General features: G+C 40.0%; 1 protein-coding gene across 2 annotated transcripts in view; it reads left to right on the plus strand.

The window, feature by feature from the left end:
• Window positions 1-16,129, plus strand: part of sgcz (sarcoglycan zeta) — a 121,767-nt gene that overhangs the window by 71,999 nt on the left and 33,639 nt on the right. The window contains exons 4-5 of one of the 2 annotated variants that reach the window (XM_076090757.1): window positions 10,847-10,969; window positions 13,918-13,990. In XM_076090757.1, coding sequence (XP_075946872.1) covers window positions 10,847-10,969; window positions 13,918-13,990 — 196 coding nt within the window. The remainder of the gene's footprint in view (window positions 1-10,846; window positions 10,970-13,917; window positions 13,991-16,129) is intronic. The other variant, XM_076090758.1, reaches the window with a different exon arrangement.

The raw sequence follows: 16,129 nt of genomic DNA on the forward strand, positions 1-16,129 counted from the left end.
TGTCTGGCTCTGAATTGTTTTTCTGATCCCATGGAGACCTCATGGAGACCTCATGGAGACCTCATGGAGACCTCATGGAGACCTCATGGAGAGCCCATGGAGAGACCTTCGAGTGGCATTTTAAAATCTGCATCTCTTGGCCCTCAAAGTTCAACTTTGTTGCCAGCCCTACAACTGTTTCCATTAATGTATCCATTTATATTTGACTTAAAACATCTGACTATCATATTGTGCTTACCCATTTAGTGAGGCTTACTTTGGTAAATAAGGCTTATTTTCATATAAAGTAGGTCAAATAAAATAATTTCAATTTACGTTACTCTGCATCGCTCTCGACAAGTCTGATCCTAGCCCGGTTTGTTTTCAGGCCTAGTTCAACCTTTAAGCTTAGCTGGTCAGTGTTACGATCCAGCAAAGTAATGCAATGGTTCCTCCAACCTTCCTTCCAGTAGTTCCTCGTAGTTGTGTACCGTGAACTACACATCAACTGCAGCTCATGTCAAATTGATTCACTTCAGCTGCAGTTATTCCCCACTTGAAATACAGAGCCTAGACCAGCACTGGGCGAAAGTACAGCGTGTTCACAGAAGTCAACATTTGTGCTTTTTAAATGCGCCAGCAATGCATTCCTGCTTTAGGCCACTTGAGTATATTACTCATGTACTTGAACCCAAGACACAGTTTCAGGGCACTGCAAAAAACCTGACTTACATGTAACAAGGGAGTCCAGCAGCATGGAGGTCACCTGTGTCGAAGTGAGATACACTACGCAAGCTGGTGGTCTCTAATGTGCTGCCAAAGGTTGGCCTTAGCTTTGCATGCGTTGCTTCCAGTTTAATATTTGATTCCTCATGCTATATGCATTTAATATGTGCTGCTCTGTGACCATGAAATCTATAGTTCTCTCTTTACATCCCCACCTCCTTCTTTATGCAATTATACATCAGTTCATAAATAGATCAGACTGTATTTTTTCAACGAATAACATTAGCTCTGAGTTGTTTGAAACTTCAGACTTTTGATTATAAGCTCAGATTTTGCCCCCCCCCCCCCCCCCCCCCCCTCCTTTATAAAACACCATGTGTTTTACTGACATGCACACAGTTGTATAACAACTAGGATGATACTTTTCTTGGTTACAGTTTGCCAGGATATTGTGTTTATATGTTCATGTTATGTTTAAAGAAAACATGTAATGGATTAGTTAATGTATAAAGGGCAGGGAAAGGTAATTCAAATAAATGAAATGTAGTGTAACGAATACATTTTTTGTGTTTTCATTGTAAGTAGGCCCATATCTAGTAATCTATCACTAATTGTGTTAACGCTGACAGAGGTTTTTTCGCTTGTGTTTGGGCCTTTAAACTGCATATGAATGTGTGGAGCTGCATGCCACAACCTTTACCTGTCTTTTCATCTGCACCTCCTACCATTTCATCTTCCCTCCATCCCACAGCCCTTGACTCCAGAGATCAGGTTGATTAATGTAGATGACAAGCACCACTCATTTATCTCTCCCTCTGTCTCCTTCTACCCTCCCATTCCATATTAATGACTGTAATCAACTCTAAATAAATAATTTGTGTCCCTCGGTGCATGAATCTCACCTTCCCACCTCTGGCAAATTCAAAAGCTGAAATAAAAAGTTCATTGCATTGCAGTGTCTTCCATTCTCCTCAGTATGAGCCACTCCTCCATTTCACATATTTTCCCCTCATTTATCTTTGTCTGTTTCTTTTGAGAGACACCTTGAGGAGATTAAAGGTGTGCTGTGGGTTTGATGGGTAGAAACACAGTGATGCAGTGACCCTCTTGTTTCCTGCAGTTGCATCATGGCCATGTTGCATGCTGTTTACTTTCAAAGGGACAAAATAATTGCTTTTTCTTGTGCCCTCTTCACTGCCTCCATTATTCCCTTGCTGCTTGAACAGTGCCGTGCAGCACTTATCTGTCAAAGTTACAATGGCTCACTTTCAACTGCAGTCAACTCATTTTATAGCAAGTTGGCTCATAAGTTGACCCCTGACTGTGGGTTTGTGGTGTTTCGTAGGCATGAGGGCCACGCTCTTCTTTTTGTTCGATTGTCTGCGATGCGACACGCATGGCCATATCTTTTAAAGCTGTAGTTAGTGGTGGCGTTGTATTGGAATGCATTATATTTTTGTCAATGCAGACCAGAAACACAAAGGGGTTAGAGGAATAGAAACGATTCAATACAACAATACTTACACTTTTCAGGGTCAACAGGACTATATAAGCTTCCTAAGGTAGGATATATACTGTGGCAAGGCTGTTGTACTGTACAGTCCGTGGATAACTCAGTTTATCACAGCGTAGGCATTTAACAAATGACGGTATGGAAACTTCTCAAAACATACATTTAGAAAAAACGTATTGAAAAGGGAACACATTGTCAAATAAAAGAAACGTCAACTTACCTTGTACCCTGTGAGGAAATACAAAGTAGTCAGTTACTGGCACTTCTGCAAGTTATTAAGATAAATAGATGCACCAAGACTTCAACATCACCCCCACAAAGCTAAAGGCATACTGTCTTTGGTGTGATGATGTTCATTTGTCTCATTTAGTAACTTGTTAGCACCCTCCTTTTTTAAGAAACTTAAAATCTTATTGACATAGTTAATGTAGTAGAACAAAATGTTGAGATATCTTAAAGCTTGTGTTTACCACAGACCTTATTTCAGTCATGTCACTCAAAGCCCATTCCAAAAATCCCAATGACTTTGAGACAAAAGAACCGGAAGTGCAAAAATGCTAATTCATTTTAGGGTTCAAGGCATGATGTTTTTTTGGGTTGACCTTCCGTCCGCACGTACATCATCCCAGTCGAGTTTCGTAAACGCAAAATCTCAGGAACACCTGGAGGGAAACCTTCCAAATTTGAAACAAACGTCCACTTGGGCTCAAGGATGGACTTGTTATATTTTGGTGGTCAAAGAGCAGCGACGAGACTGAAAAAGTATTGTCTTTTTAAGTTAGCAGCAAATGAATAATCACAATCCACTTTCAGGGGTCTGGAAAATGTGAGGTTGCAAGAGAGAACAACATACTTCTCTGTTCAAGTTCATATTATATTTACATTCAGGGACAGCTAAAACACCAATACAATAAAACATAAAGGATCATTCATGCATCTAGCAAAAGGGAAAGGTTTCAGAAGAGTGAACATAATAGATGAAATAAGCATTTTGTACATTCCACTTTGAATGTTTGCTTCTGGACGCCGTACTTCTCCACATGGATAAAGCAAAACGTTTTCAATTGGTTGTACTTCTACAAGGTCTCACAAGCTAATGTGGAACTAAATGCACACAATCATTGGCTGAAAGGGAAATAAACGTTATTTTTTATAAAAGGAGGACGGATAGAAACATTTTATACGTTTCAATTAAAATGTCTACACATGCGCCATGCGTTGCTTAATGTGGTTTGCACAATTTCCCCTTAGGAGCATCTTCCCGAGCAGAACACACAGAAGAGCCCAGTGGGCTTTTGAATATTCATTGAATTTGACATTCTCGACAGGAGAGGAACTGACAAGCATATCAGCCTGACTCACTCAACAGAATGCTCATCGTAATCCACTGATAAGCCTCGTCATGTTTGAATAACTAATCAGGAAGTTTAGTGAGTGAAATCCAGTCAAAGCCAAAATGTATTCACCTGACATAGAAAGTAATCTTTCGTTGGTCTGTACAGTTTCGCTTTAAATACAAAACAAAAGGACAGAAGTTGTAAAATGATACACAAGAAGGACACAGCCTTGTCTCTTGTTTTCTGTCCATTCCTAAAATATTTGATGTTGTAGTGTTTCTGCTTGCTCTGGTTCATTGCTTTCGACTGCATGATTAGTAATAAACACACAGATATGCACATACACATTAGATAGTTTGCATACATGAATAAGAAACCGTCCTTGTGGCCACATCACTAAGTGGGAGAGTCAATTTGGCAAGTGTGTTTTGTATATGTATGCCCGGGTTGATGATCATTGGAGCATAGCCAAAGAGAGGCTTAATGCCAATATAGTCTCAGGGAGAATTTGCTCATCGAGTTTAGTTGACAGAAATGAAAAAAACACTGCTAGCAAACTTTCTCTTCGAGTAAGCAATCCTGCCTGAAGTCTTTCAGTGTCTGATTCAGTGGATGTTGGTGTCAGATAACGGTTTGGTTTGTGCCTGTGCTTGTCAGACAGAGGGACGTTCCTAAGAGATGTTATATCTAAAGCTGTAATCGAGCGTGTTTGTGAGCTAGTTTGAATATGTGGGCAAAAACACCAAGGCACTTTCACCGATGTTCTCCGAGGTAAGAACACAATATGTAAGTCCAGACCTGTCAGTGATGTGCAATGAGTCTGTTTTTAACCAAACCTAATTTTTTTCACTAATGAATTGGATATTTCAATACTTTGACCCAATTTTCTGATTGAAAACCTTTTATGAATTTCACTTGACATTATCCCGTTTGACTCTGCAATTGGAATTTGAGCGTGATTGAATTCTAAATGTATTCATATAGCCTAACGATATCACCACTAATTTAAATTGACTATTGATGTCATTGCATAACACTACAATATCAACATGAGCATCTCAAACTGCAAAACGACTTTGATCATAACCCCTCCCATTGCATTCATCGATCGTCTTTATTTCATTATCGGGACAACCCTCAAGTGTAACGGCGTTAATAACGCTCGTTATTTTACCTGATTAATTTGCTTTAGCAGGTCCCGTAATTCTGCTGCTGACGCTGGTAAAAATGATCGACTTTCCTTCATGGATCTCAGAAGCAGGACTTCAATACAGGAGATATGATGCAGGACGCTTAGCCTTTAGGCGTTAATATGCCAATTTACACATCTCATGAAAGAACGCTCATTTACTCAGGTGGCATTCATCATGTTTACACTGGTCATTTGCATAGTTATTTGAAGTTAGGAGTATTTGTTGAAACTGACGTGGCACACTCTTACGAACCCACCGTACGAAAAAAAGGGAACAGAAAGTTAAGAAAGGTAAACAAAAATGTTCTTGCATGAGGTCCGATGTGCATAGCCAAAGACGAAGTCGCTAAAGCTATAGATTGACAGTTCATAAATTGGACAAATGTATTCATTTGGAATATCGGTATGTTTGACAAAGCACATTTTTCACTCGAAAAATATGTCGAGAAAACTTTTTTTTTTTTTTTTTTACGAAATTTGAGCCTTTGACTTTCTTAAAACTTTGCAAAAACCTGTTCTGAAACTGTACACCTTGTAGCTATAGGCTTTGTGACTGTTTGATTAAATGTGATTAATCTGAATATGAAAATATAGACTCACATTGACTGTACAAACCATATGTGACAGTTATGCCTATGACTATTCCACGTGGCAGAGCAGTGCCCATTTTACTCACTACAAAGCATTATCTCTTTTATCATACAGTATAGGACAGAGTATGTCACAGGCACACATTTCTTAGAGCGGTAGAGCCATAAAGATGCCCTTTATCCCGTCAGGCCAGCTATTATGACTAGTAAGTAGATTTTGCTGATGCTGAAGAGACCTGAAGTCCCCCTAACCTTTTTTGTCTTGACTATGTATCTGTTGAATGGGCCCTGCCTGGAGATCGCAGGCTCTGCTCCAATTCATAAAAAGGGAAAAGTGATTTAGCCAATGGCCAGATCCAGCCAAGCATTAAAAGAGCCAGAAAAACCTTAAAAACAGTCATAAAATCTGCATCTTATAACGCAAGGACACTAAAGTTTAAGTTATATAACCTCATATTTCACAAGCCTTAATGCTATATTTAGCAAATTGCCAGAATTCTGACCTAAGGACAACTATAGAGTGATTTAAATGAGACAAAATATGGTCTCTCTCCACATAGCCAAAGGACTGAAACTGCCTAATTAAAGAATGTTTCTTGGCTGGAGTATGTATTAGCATTCACATATGCAAATATGCATGGCCAGGGATGTAAGCAAAGACTGTTCAAGGCCTGACACGAGCGTGGAGAACAAATATTTACATGAATGTCACATTCTATTTCACCCACTCTTGTGACCTCTCATCTTCAGGAATGTGAGAGAGGGATGCTGAGGGGAGGAAAGGTGAGGGTGCTGGGGAGGCACTTCACAAAGCACATTGAAGCTGATTTTAATTCAAATTCATCTTGACCTGTTTGGGAAAATCAGCCATGCATGCAGTGTTTACGTGGCTAAGCCAACACTCTTTTTTTGTACCTGTCCCCCAAACCCTTTTACTGTGTCGTATTGAGTCATATCCCATCATGCTAGAAGCCCTCATTTAAAGACTTAAATTAAAAAATCAGGAGAGCAAACCCATATAACTTTATTATGGCCTCAGTGCTTTAATGTTCAGTAGTGAAAAAATTAAACAAGCACCATTTTAATGTCCTCTTTTCATTAATTACAGAATACAAATTGGAGAATCCCATTAAAGTATGTGAAAAGTTTAATGAATTATTTCTTTTCTTTTATTCAGAAGTTGAGATGCAAGAACAAGAAAAGGATCCATCTAACAGAGGCAGTTAATTGAAAATTGTGATGAAAAGAAGCAATAAATACCTAAGTGACAGGGGCAGGGTAGTTCAGGGAATCATGCTTTTGGTGGATAACAGTTGTTGAAGTGAATCAGAAGCACTTTATCCAGCCTCAACATCCAAACTGACTTTGATGTGCCCTTGAACATGTAATAGAAACCTCTACAAGGCTGTAATAGCCAATTCCTAGCTGTCCGTCTGTGTAGACCTCCTTACTTCTTTGACCCATCCAAGCAATTTGCTTTATACACATCCAGCAGACACAAAGCAACATTTGCATTCATTCAAACGCCATGTCTCTGGACACCAGATACATGTAATTCCAATATTTACTTTAATATGAGCGCTGTTTTGGTTTCCACCAATTCCTGGCTTTCTAGTTGCTAAATGCTCCACTGTGTTCAACAGCTACTGTAGTCGCTGTTAAGTATGTATTAAGTAAATGATAGGTGAAAGAGTTAGTTGAATAATTGATGAATGGTGTTCATTCTGAGTGCCCATGATTCTTTATGAATGTAACGTAAGGACATTTTCACAATAATACCTATTTCATTTTCTTTTAAAACTGCTCAAAAAAGAGCAAGACAGTGGATTCCCGGCTGTGATAAAGTTTGATAATGTTAAAACATGAGTTTATTGATGACCAAATGAAGAAAAGAAGTTCACCACACTGTGATAAATTCCCACATACAGTGGAAATATTGCAGAAACTGATGTTAATGACCTCAACATCAGCACATGTGTTATGGTATAATAAGCAGGGATGTGCATGGAGCTGTAGTTGCCAAAAGGGTTTTTGTGTGAACCATGAAAACCAGAAATGAACATGTGACAGCAGGGCATGTAGGCAAACGTGAGCGAAGCATGCATTCATTATCCCAAATGAAATGCAGTGTTTGTGTTTTGAAGTGGTGAGAAATGAAACACAGAGCTCTGGCACCATGGTTGAAACATTGCAATGCCTGTGATATCTGCAGGGCACGCTAATGGCTCAGCAGACTGAAGCTCATGTCATAAGCTTTGAGGTGTGAAGAAGTTCAGATCTGACTCAGGACGTCACTTTACATGCACTGTACCGTAATAGTTCTTCTTTCTTTTCCAGTGAGATATTCTTAAAGCTTCATCATTACTGAACAATCCTGCTGAGGGAGGCACTTGTGACAATCCTGTCAGGAAGTGATTATTTAAATCAGTGCAACAATTAACATGTCTGCCTAACGAGGAGTCCTGTTGTTATTGGTGACAGCAGAATTACGTCGGTGTTATCATGGGAGATGCAGGGGCAAATTAATTGACCCAAAAGCACTTAATTCACACAGAATTAACATTAGCTACCTGCAGATCGCTAACAAGATGAAACTAAAAAGATCAGATAGTTATAATTCAACAAATCACTTCTCATGTTGCTGACGATGGAGTAATGTCATTTCAAAGTGTCTAACTTTCCTTCGGATTGCTGCAGAGAGCCTTGATATTCCCTGCTTCTTGTGCTTTATTCTTTTCACTGTTTGTCAGTGTTAACAGAACAAACATTTCCGAAGTGACTACGGCTATAATAAGCCTTTATTAAATTCCCGGTTTAGAGGATTACTGACTGACACATCCATTTAAAACTAAACTCCTAAGAAGTTTTAAAGCATTCAAAAAACATAAAGGGAACACATCTATGGTTTAATTTTCCACTGCTACACCACATCACTCTTCATTTGCATGAAGCAAAACTGCTCAGCGGAGATGTTTCCGCCATTAAACAAATGACTTCTGGCCACTTTGTCTCGTCGTGTTGCTGCTGGTGTGAGTGCACACACATATAGAGAACCAAATTGGTTTCTGTTCATCGCATGAACATTTTTTTTTTCTTCCCAGGTTCATTTCAATTTAGCGCTAAAGCCATAGGCACAATTCTTAAGTAATTGCACATTACAGCCCCAGTGCAAAGAGAAGATTGAGTCATAACACTGTAGTTAAAGAACAGATCATTGTATCAGCAGTTGTCTCTTTCTGTAAATAGTCATTACATCATCAACAGTCTCATAATGTCTTCTATTACCTCTTTGTCTGATGCTGCTGCTCTTTTTCTACAGTTGATGTATACGTTACCTTCATTTCAGACTATGTTTTTGCAGTTGTCACTATCATTGAAGCAACACACCTCCTGCTGTTTCAGAATCGTGCATACACCTCTAATAAGACGACAAGAAGGAAGACAAATCTGTGAATAAAACAAATCTTTGGAGATGTGCTAACCTGAACCCATGTTGGAAATCTTCACTGCGAGCTGCTGAGCCGAGCAGCCAAAGAGAACAAGTTAGATGTCTGTGACAGCAACCAGCACAGCACATCTCCAAATTATACCAGCTTCACTTTCGTTTCATAGCTACTTCATCAACTTAAACCTTCTTTTTTATTTCTCTCATTCACCTCTGTCCATACTCTCCCCTTTCTTTAACTGTCAACCCCCCCTCCTTTTACATCTGTAACGCAAATGCACACACCTTGCTTTCGGGTGGTCCTTTAACGACACAAATGTCAATTGCTTTTTCACACAGTCACTGAAGGAGTGAGAGGCTTAAGGAGGGAGAGAGGGACATGGATAAAGACAGTGAGAGAGAGAGATGAGAAAAAGAGCTTAATCCTAGATTGATGGCTGCTAATAAAGTTTGATTATTACTGACAAGGCACTCTGGGTTTCTAATTGACACTTGTAATAGCCTGGGAGACCAGACAGTGAAGAAAGGGGAAACGGGAGAGATACTTTTCTTTTGGCATGGCAGCACCTAACAGTCCAAATCACAAAATGAGAATACTGCTAACAAGACCACTGTTGGTAATTTGGCAACTCTGTTGGTAGATTTATGTTTTTTTTTAAATCTCACTGCCAATGTTTTCTTGAAAAGGCACCAGCCACTAATCTACAATGTTTTTTCAGTTGTTGTACTCGGCAAAAAACTAAACAATCAGTAGCTCGCTATCAGATCACCAAAGACAATAGCCTCATATCTGCTCTGAGAATGTATATAATTGTAATACAATATATTCTGGTGATTGCCATAGTTGAGTAAATTCTCTCCATCTGTTCACTCTTTTTTATTTTGTTATGTCTTTGTGTTGTAGAACACACTTTGTACACATAAATATATTCATAAATATGTATAACTTCCTTTTTGATCTTTTAGAATGAGCACTTCAACAACTATGTAATTTGTCCAAAATATTGTCCACAATTATTCATATATTTTCTTTGTCACACCTCGCATTTCTCTTCAAAGGATGTTTTTTTTTTTTTTTTGTCCTCCAGGCAAAATCATGAGGGAAAATGTAATTGAAGGTGAAAGTTAGAATTCTTAAGTTTCACAGGGACCTTACGAACTCCAAACACAACGTGGCCATGTCTGTTATTTGACTTTTAATTATAACATGTCACCACTAAGGTCCCAGCTTGCAATTCATCTTTACTGTGACAGCGTGTGTATTACACAACCTGCCCATGCACCACTTGGCTTCCATGATTAAAAAACAATCTATGGAATAATAATCTGCAATGTTTTTATGTTATTTCATGTCTGTTCCTAGTATCAATGGCTGATGTAAAGTGATTATACATAACCAACCCGTGTAAGCTAGTTTTGAAAGAGGGTCATCAGCCAAGTAACTAAAAGAAAGCATCTGTATCACCTTTAGTAGTATCTGGCCATACAGATCTGGGTTTTGTATGCTAAGGTTTTGAGATGTTCCATCTGACATGTAGGCTGCTACCCAACTTCAATTGACCAGAATAGAATTAAGTACATTCAAAAATACCCTTTCCTGAAACAGCCCCCTCTTTACCTCGAATAACCCACAGAGCACACTGTCAACGGTTCTCATATTGATCGTTTCTTCAGTAGAGAGTAATTCCAACCAACAGCTTGTTCTGTGGAGTATAAGTGGAGTGTCTGCCGTGTCTGTCGTTTTGTATGTTCCTACCCAGACAAAACGATTTTTTCTGTAAGCTCCTAATGACTACGTGTCACATCAGTAGTGGTCCCGGCATTTGTACACAGCAGGACCACACTTAAAGAAGCGGGGGGGTTCAGAGTTCAAATCTCTCTGTGGTCGTTCAATACAAACCTTTGTGCACTAAGGGTTTTGTAAGAAGCTTTGGAAAGAACCATCTACCAGATGACCCCTTTTATGTGCCTTGAATGCTCCTCTGTTATAACTCTTCACCCGGTGCCCCTCTCTCTCTCTCTCTCTCTCTCTCTCTCTCTCTCCTCTCTCTCCCACCTCTACAGGTTCAGAAATGGTAGAGGCTCACTGTCAGAGGTTTGAGGTGAGGAGTACAGATGGAGAGAGAGTTCTGTTCTCTGCAGACGAAGAGGAGATCAGCATCGGCACCGAGAAACTGAGAGTCACAGGTAGGGGTACGCACAAATTGTACAACGCAAATTATACTATATGCGATGACCAACGTGGTGTTTATACATGTGCACAAGAATGCGCAATGCACGCATGCGGGTGATGCAATACTCCTGCCAGTGGCTTCACACTACTTCACCGATCAGCAGGTTGTCAAGAAGAAAACACATTTTCTAGAGCTTATGAAGTCCCATGCAGCACCACTGAATGCATACATAGCATTCTTTTTTACCTTTAATATTCGCTATATGAGGTCTTTGATTTTGGCAATTGTCATGCCTCCAAAATGTTTTTGCAGTACAGATGAATTAGTAAGGACTTCCATAAGGCAGAGCGAGACAGGCCTGTTGTCTGCCACACAGAATGCTGTCCTGAAGTGAAATTTATTCTGCGTTCAGATATCTGACAGATAACGACATCATCATGACTTTTATCGCTGTCTGACTTGTGATTAAAAGGGCAGTATCAATCACACCAGCGTAAAACACGGCCTCATGGTGAAGCTATAAATACATAAGTTGTAGATCAGATTTCTGTTTCTTGATTCACGAATGGGCTGAACAGGGGTGGAGGAACAGTGGGCTCAGACTAATTTGTGAAACAAGGTTACTTGAGGACGCACACGGCTTACAGTACACACACACACACACACACACACACGTTGTAGGCTGTTAAACAGAGTGCTCCTGATTAGTGCAGCCAAACAAGACTTGGGTCAGCAGGCAGAGCAATTTTTGTGCTGAATTGAGAATAAAAAAAGGTTAGAACAAGTGAGAGATACATTGGGAAGTGAAAGAGGAAGAGAGGAAGAAAGCCAAAAAAGAGACAGATACATGAGAGGTCTGAGCAAAGTCAGGTGAGCATAATTGCAGAGGAAAAAAGAGACAAGGCAATTTAAGTAAAATGAAAGAAGTGATGTTTTGGTGCACTATTAACATTTGTTTTTCTCTCTCATTTACTTATTATCTCTTGTTCAATTTTAGTGCATCAAAAGGAATGAGTTGTATATGTGTGCATTTACTTGTGTCCATGTTTGAATACATCACTAGTTCTGTTATTTTATTTTCCAAGAACACACAAAACCCAATTCAACTTATTCAAATACAAAACACACACACACACACACACACACACACACACACACACACACACACTGGCCTGGTTAGATGTGTCCATGAAAGAATGTTGCCAACATCTTGATTGAGGTCAAAGATAAGAAACTGAGCATTGGGAATGCAATTATCAACACATCCATGCCGTTTTCAGAATAACATATGTTGCTATAAGGAAACAAAATACTCTTTACATCAGCATGAATTAGATCCACTGCACAGCTCTTATTTAAAAAGAAAATATGTCACTTTTACACGTGATTCGCCTGTTACTCCTGTAACACCAGGAGTAAATGCTAGTGGTTGAGTTTGCATTAAAGCAAAACATATGGTAAGCTAAGTTACCATATGACCGGTCACAGACAAACAATGTAGCATTTTAAAGGCTTTTTCCGGCTACATGAGATAACTTCAGCAAACTTCATTCGAACAATATTGGCAAAACAGCATCACCAATGTGTTTTAAGCTCTGATCTAGCTCATCTAAAAACCAAAAAACACAGCATGTTAGCGTGTCGTTCACAACCAAGCATGTTTGTAACCAGTACCAACAACGTTAGCTTCACTTTGCCTCCTCTTTGTCTCCTCTCCGCTGCGTGTGTGGAGACCCTAAAAGGTGGCGATGTCTAGAAGTGTTCGATCTTTAATCCTCGCTCGTCCCCAAATCTGGCTGCTTAAAGTAGAGATAGCGAGTTTATTGCTTTTGGGGATATTTTCATACAGCAAGGAGATAATGGTGCCATAGCCATAATTACAACTGATAGAGTGTGCACTGTAACACGATACTGACGTTCTCTATGTAAAGGCAGGTGATGGAAGCATTTTAATCGTTCACTTTCTAATATTGTCATATCTCACACCCCTACTTACTCGTGATTTCCATTAGTCAAAATGTAAATCCAGTGTGAATTGTGCTGCTTCTAAAGCACTGCTTCTGCTTTCAAACACGTCATGGGTATGCTGTACCACGAAAGGTGCCACCTGTGACAACTCATAAACATTCCATGTACACAGAGCTCAGGAGAGCATCTCAGACAATTGTAAATATAGAAGTGAAACCAAAAGGAAGGCAGTCAGGAGCTGGAACAAACACGGCCGGTGGTTGACAAAGTGAGAAACATCGTTGTAAAGAGTAGCAATCCAACGAAGCAACACACCAAACCTTTAACTGACATCGCTAGAGTCGAAAGAACCGGGAGCTTGTTCTCTTCTCTTGTTTCCTTCTGCTGGCAGTTGCTCAGACACCTATTTGTGCAGTGTTCAGTGGAATAAACCTCAGAAAACTGCGTTTCAACTAATAACAGCAACAGTTACCTCCAAGTTGTGGTCCTTTGGATGTACAACTGCACCGTTGATCCTGCCAATGAGCACAGTTCTCTTGTGCAGTTTTACATTTTTGGCAGTGCTGATGTTGTAACACGCTTTCTTACGGTCTCAGCGGGAGCCATGACCAGCACTTCCTGGAGCATCTGTTCAGGGCTGCAGGCTAAAGCAGGGGTGCTTGCTGCACAAGGGGGGGGTTGAGCACTGCATTATATCAGAGCCAACCTTTTTTACCAACGACTATGTTCATACTGCATTAGTAAAATGTGTTTTTGTATGGGGGAATGTTATGCCACTTAGAAAAATCCTGTACAGAATCAGCAAAAATTGATGGTTGACTTGTAGTTCAAAGTCTCTTAAAATACTTTAAGGTTAGGGAAAGATTAAGATTACTTTGAATGCTTGATTAAAGTCAACACATTTTAAGTGTCTGCCTCCGCTCCAACAATAGACGTATGATGCAATGATGTGCAGGCTTTCACTCCTTTCATCCACTCTTCCTCTTTCTACAGGGAATGAAGGTGTGGTGTTCAGCCATTCTGTAGAGACATCACATGTAAGGGCAGAACCTTTCCAAGACCTAAAGTAAGTACTCTAAATGATTGTGTGGGTTTGCATGTGTGTGTGTGAGTGGGCGTGTGTGCAGTCTGGCACATTGACTCACTTTACACGTTCCCTTTGTTGTTAATATTTTAATTGTGGTAGAATATTTATAAAATGTGTGTTCTTATGAATAATTTCTGAGATAGTAACACCACAAATAACAATTTTAGGAGAAACAAAAAGTATGTTGTTGAGTAAAAATGTGAACTGCTGAGTTAGCTAGCCTGTCCTGTGGCACAGTGCGCTAAAGATGTATAATCAGCTCACTGCAGAAACGGGTATGCTGCTGATTGGCTGTCTGACAGGCCTGACAGAGGGAACAAAACACCTCTGGGCTTCAGTGTATCAGGGTCAGGCTTTAACCAAGTGGAGCCTTCCACTGATACATGCACCTGAACACATGTAGTGCTCGGTGTATGCTCGGTTTCTCCTATTTACGGGAAGGCTTTATCGGCTTTTCAGCTTGTACTTGAATTCTATAAGACACAGTTTGCATCAGACCAAGTTGCCTCACACCGTTGTGAGCTAATGAGGGCAAGTCTTGTCCAAATAGAAAAAAGGAAGGTATGAAACAGAGTACTTGTGACCACAGGCAGCTCCTCAAGAACGAAACGCAGGCTAAGCTCAGTCCGATCTAAAGTTGCTTACAATTGCAATAGCTCAGACTGTTGGTTTTCCTGTAACTGCAATAGGATGGATCACATCAGCTGAATGTATGTTTGTTCTCCACATCCCCTCTCCTGAAGTGTGTTCTGTGTGTCTGTCATGCACGTGTGGGGTTCCTTCATTACTAATGTCTCAGCTTCATTCAGGCATTGTCTGTTGACAGGATTTAGCTGAAGTAGCTTTTGACCAGGGAGGAAAACACAAACATGGAGGGAGGAAGGGAGGTGGAGAGGCAAAGCTGACAAGGTGACGGAGGAAACCAAGATGCATGGAATGCTGTGTACAAGAGAAAAGAGCGAAGAGAGGAGGAAGAGATATAATTGACTGGATAGAGGGAGAATAAACAGGGCTGGAGTAGGGGTGATGAAGAGGACAATCAAAAGATAGAGAAAAAGAAGAAGACAGAGGGGCAGAGAAGGGTGACGGAGGGAAAGAGTTCTGGAAGAGGGGATGGAAGTTAGTGTATAGAAGAATAGATTAAATCGAACTGGCTCCCGCAGGGAGATTTAGTTGTAGCAGCAGCACATAATGGGATACAGAAAAATATGAAGGCATTTGGTGTGTGCAAAATAGCCACTTTTGTGGGGAAAATGGGGACATTTAAGATATTGAACCAAAGTAAAAAGGCCCACTTGTCAACTAAAAAGGTTGCAGGATTTGTGTGTTTTTCTGCGAGACATAGGCTGATCACACCACATGACATTATCTTTAAATGTGAGAACTTGGTTACCTGATACTCTTCTTGAGCATTTCATTTCTTGATTCAATCATGCATGTAATCAGCTTGCATCAAGCTTGCTAGCTGCGCCATCAATGGCGTATCCCTCTCTAAAACATTTACAGGCACCTTAACAGGGTCTGAAGTTTTTTTTTTCTTTTGTTGCATTGAATAAATGGTAAATTAAGCAAATGGTTGCTAGTTAGTATTGCCTGAACCAAAGCTATCTCCCTCCATTTGTGCCACTCTTTTAGTTTAAAAGTATTCCCACTACCTTCATTCTCATTGCCCATGTTTTGTATGTAGCTTGGCTATATGGAAAGTAAGATGAAGGGGTGCCTCGTTCTCTCAGTGATCCTAGACTTGTAATTGCCCAATTCTGGGTTTGAATGCAGTATGGGGCATTTGTAAAATGTGTTCTTTCTTTTTCCCCAGTATTCCCCGTTCTCTTCTCACTATATTATTCCAAGCAATAACCTAAAAAGAAAAGAACCATACTGTTAAATAGATTTAGAGAGACAGAGATAAATGTATATTATTGTGCACAGAGATATGAGATGGTCGGACAGAGAGAGACAAACGAATGGTTGAAAGTGAAGCAAATGGGGAAGTAGAGGAAATAGGACCCCATACATGCTGAGGGATCAAAGGAGAGGAGAGGAGGAGGCGTCTTGAGTGAGATTAGTTGAAGGAAACCGAGAAGTGATAGAGGGAGGTGTGGAGTTAGGTGGGGATGG

This window comes from Anarhichas minor, unplaced genomic scaffold (assembly GCF_050575085.1).
Source record: "Anarhichas minor isolate MPS153535 unplaced genomic scaffold, ASM5057508v1 ptg000012l, whole genome shotgun sequence".
In the NCBI taxonomy this organism is placed as follows: domain Eukaryota; kingdom Metazoa; phylum Chordata; class Actinopteri; order Perciformes; family Anarhichadidae; genus Anarhichas; species Anarhichas minor.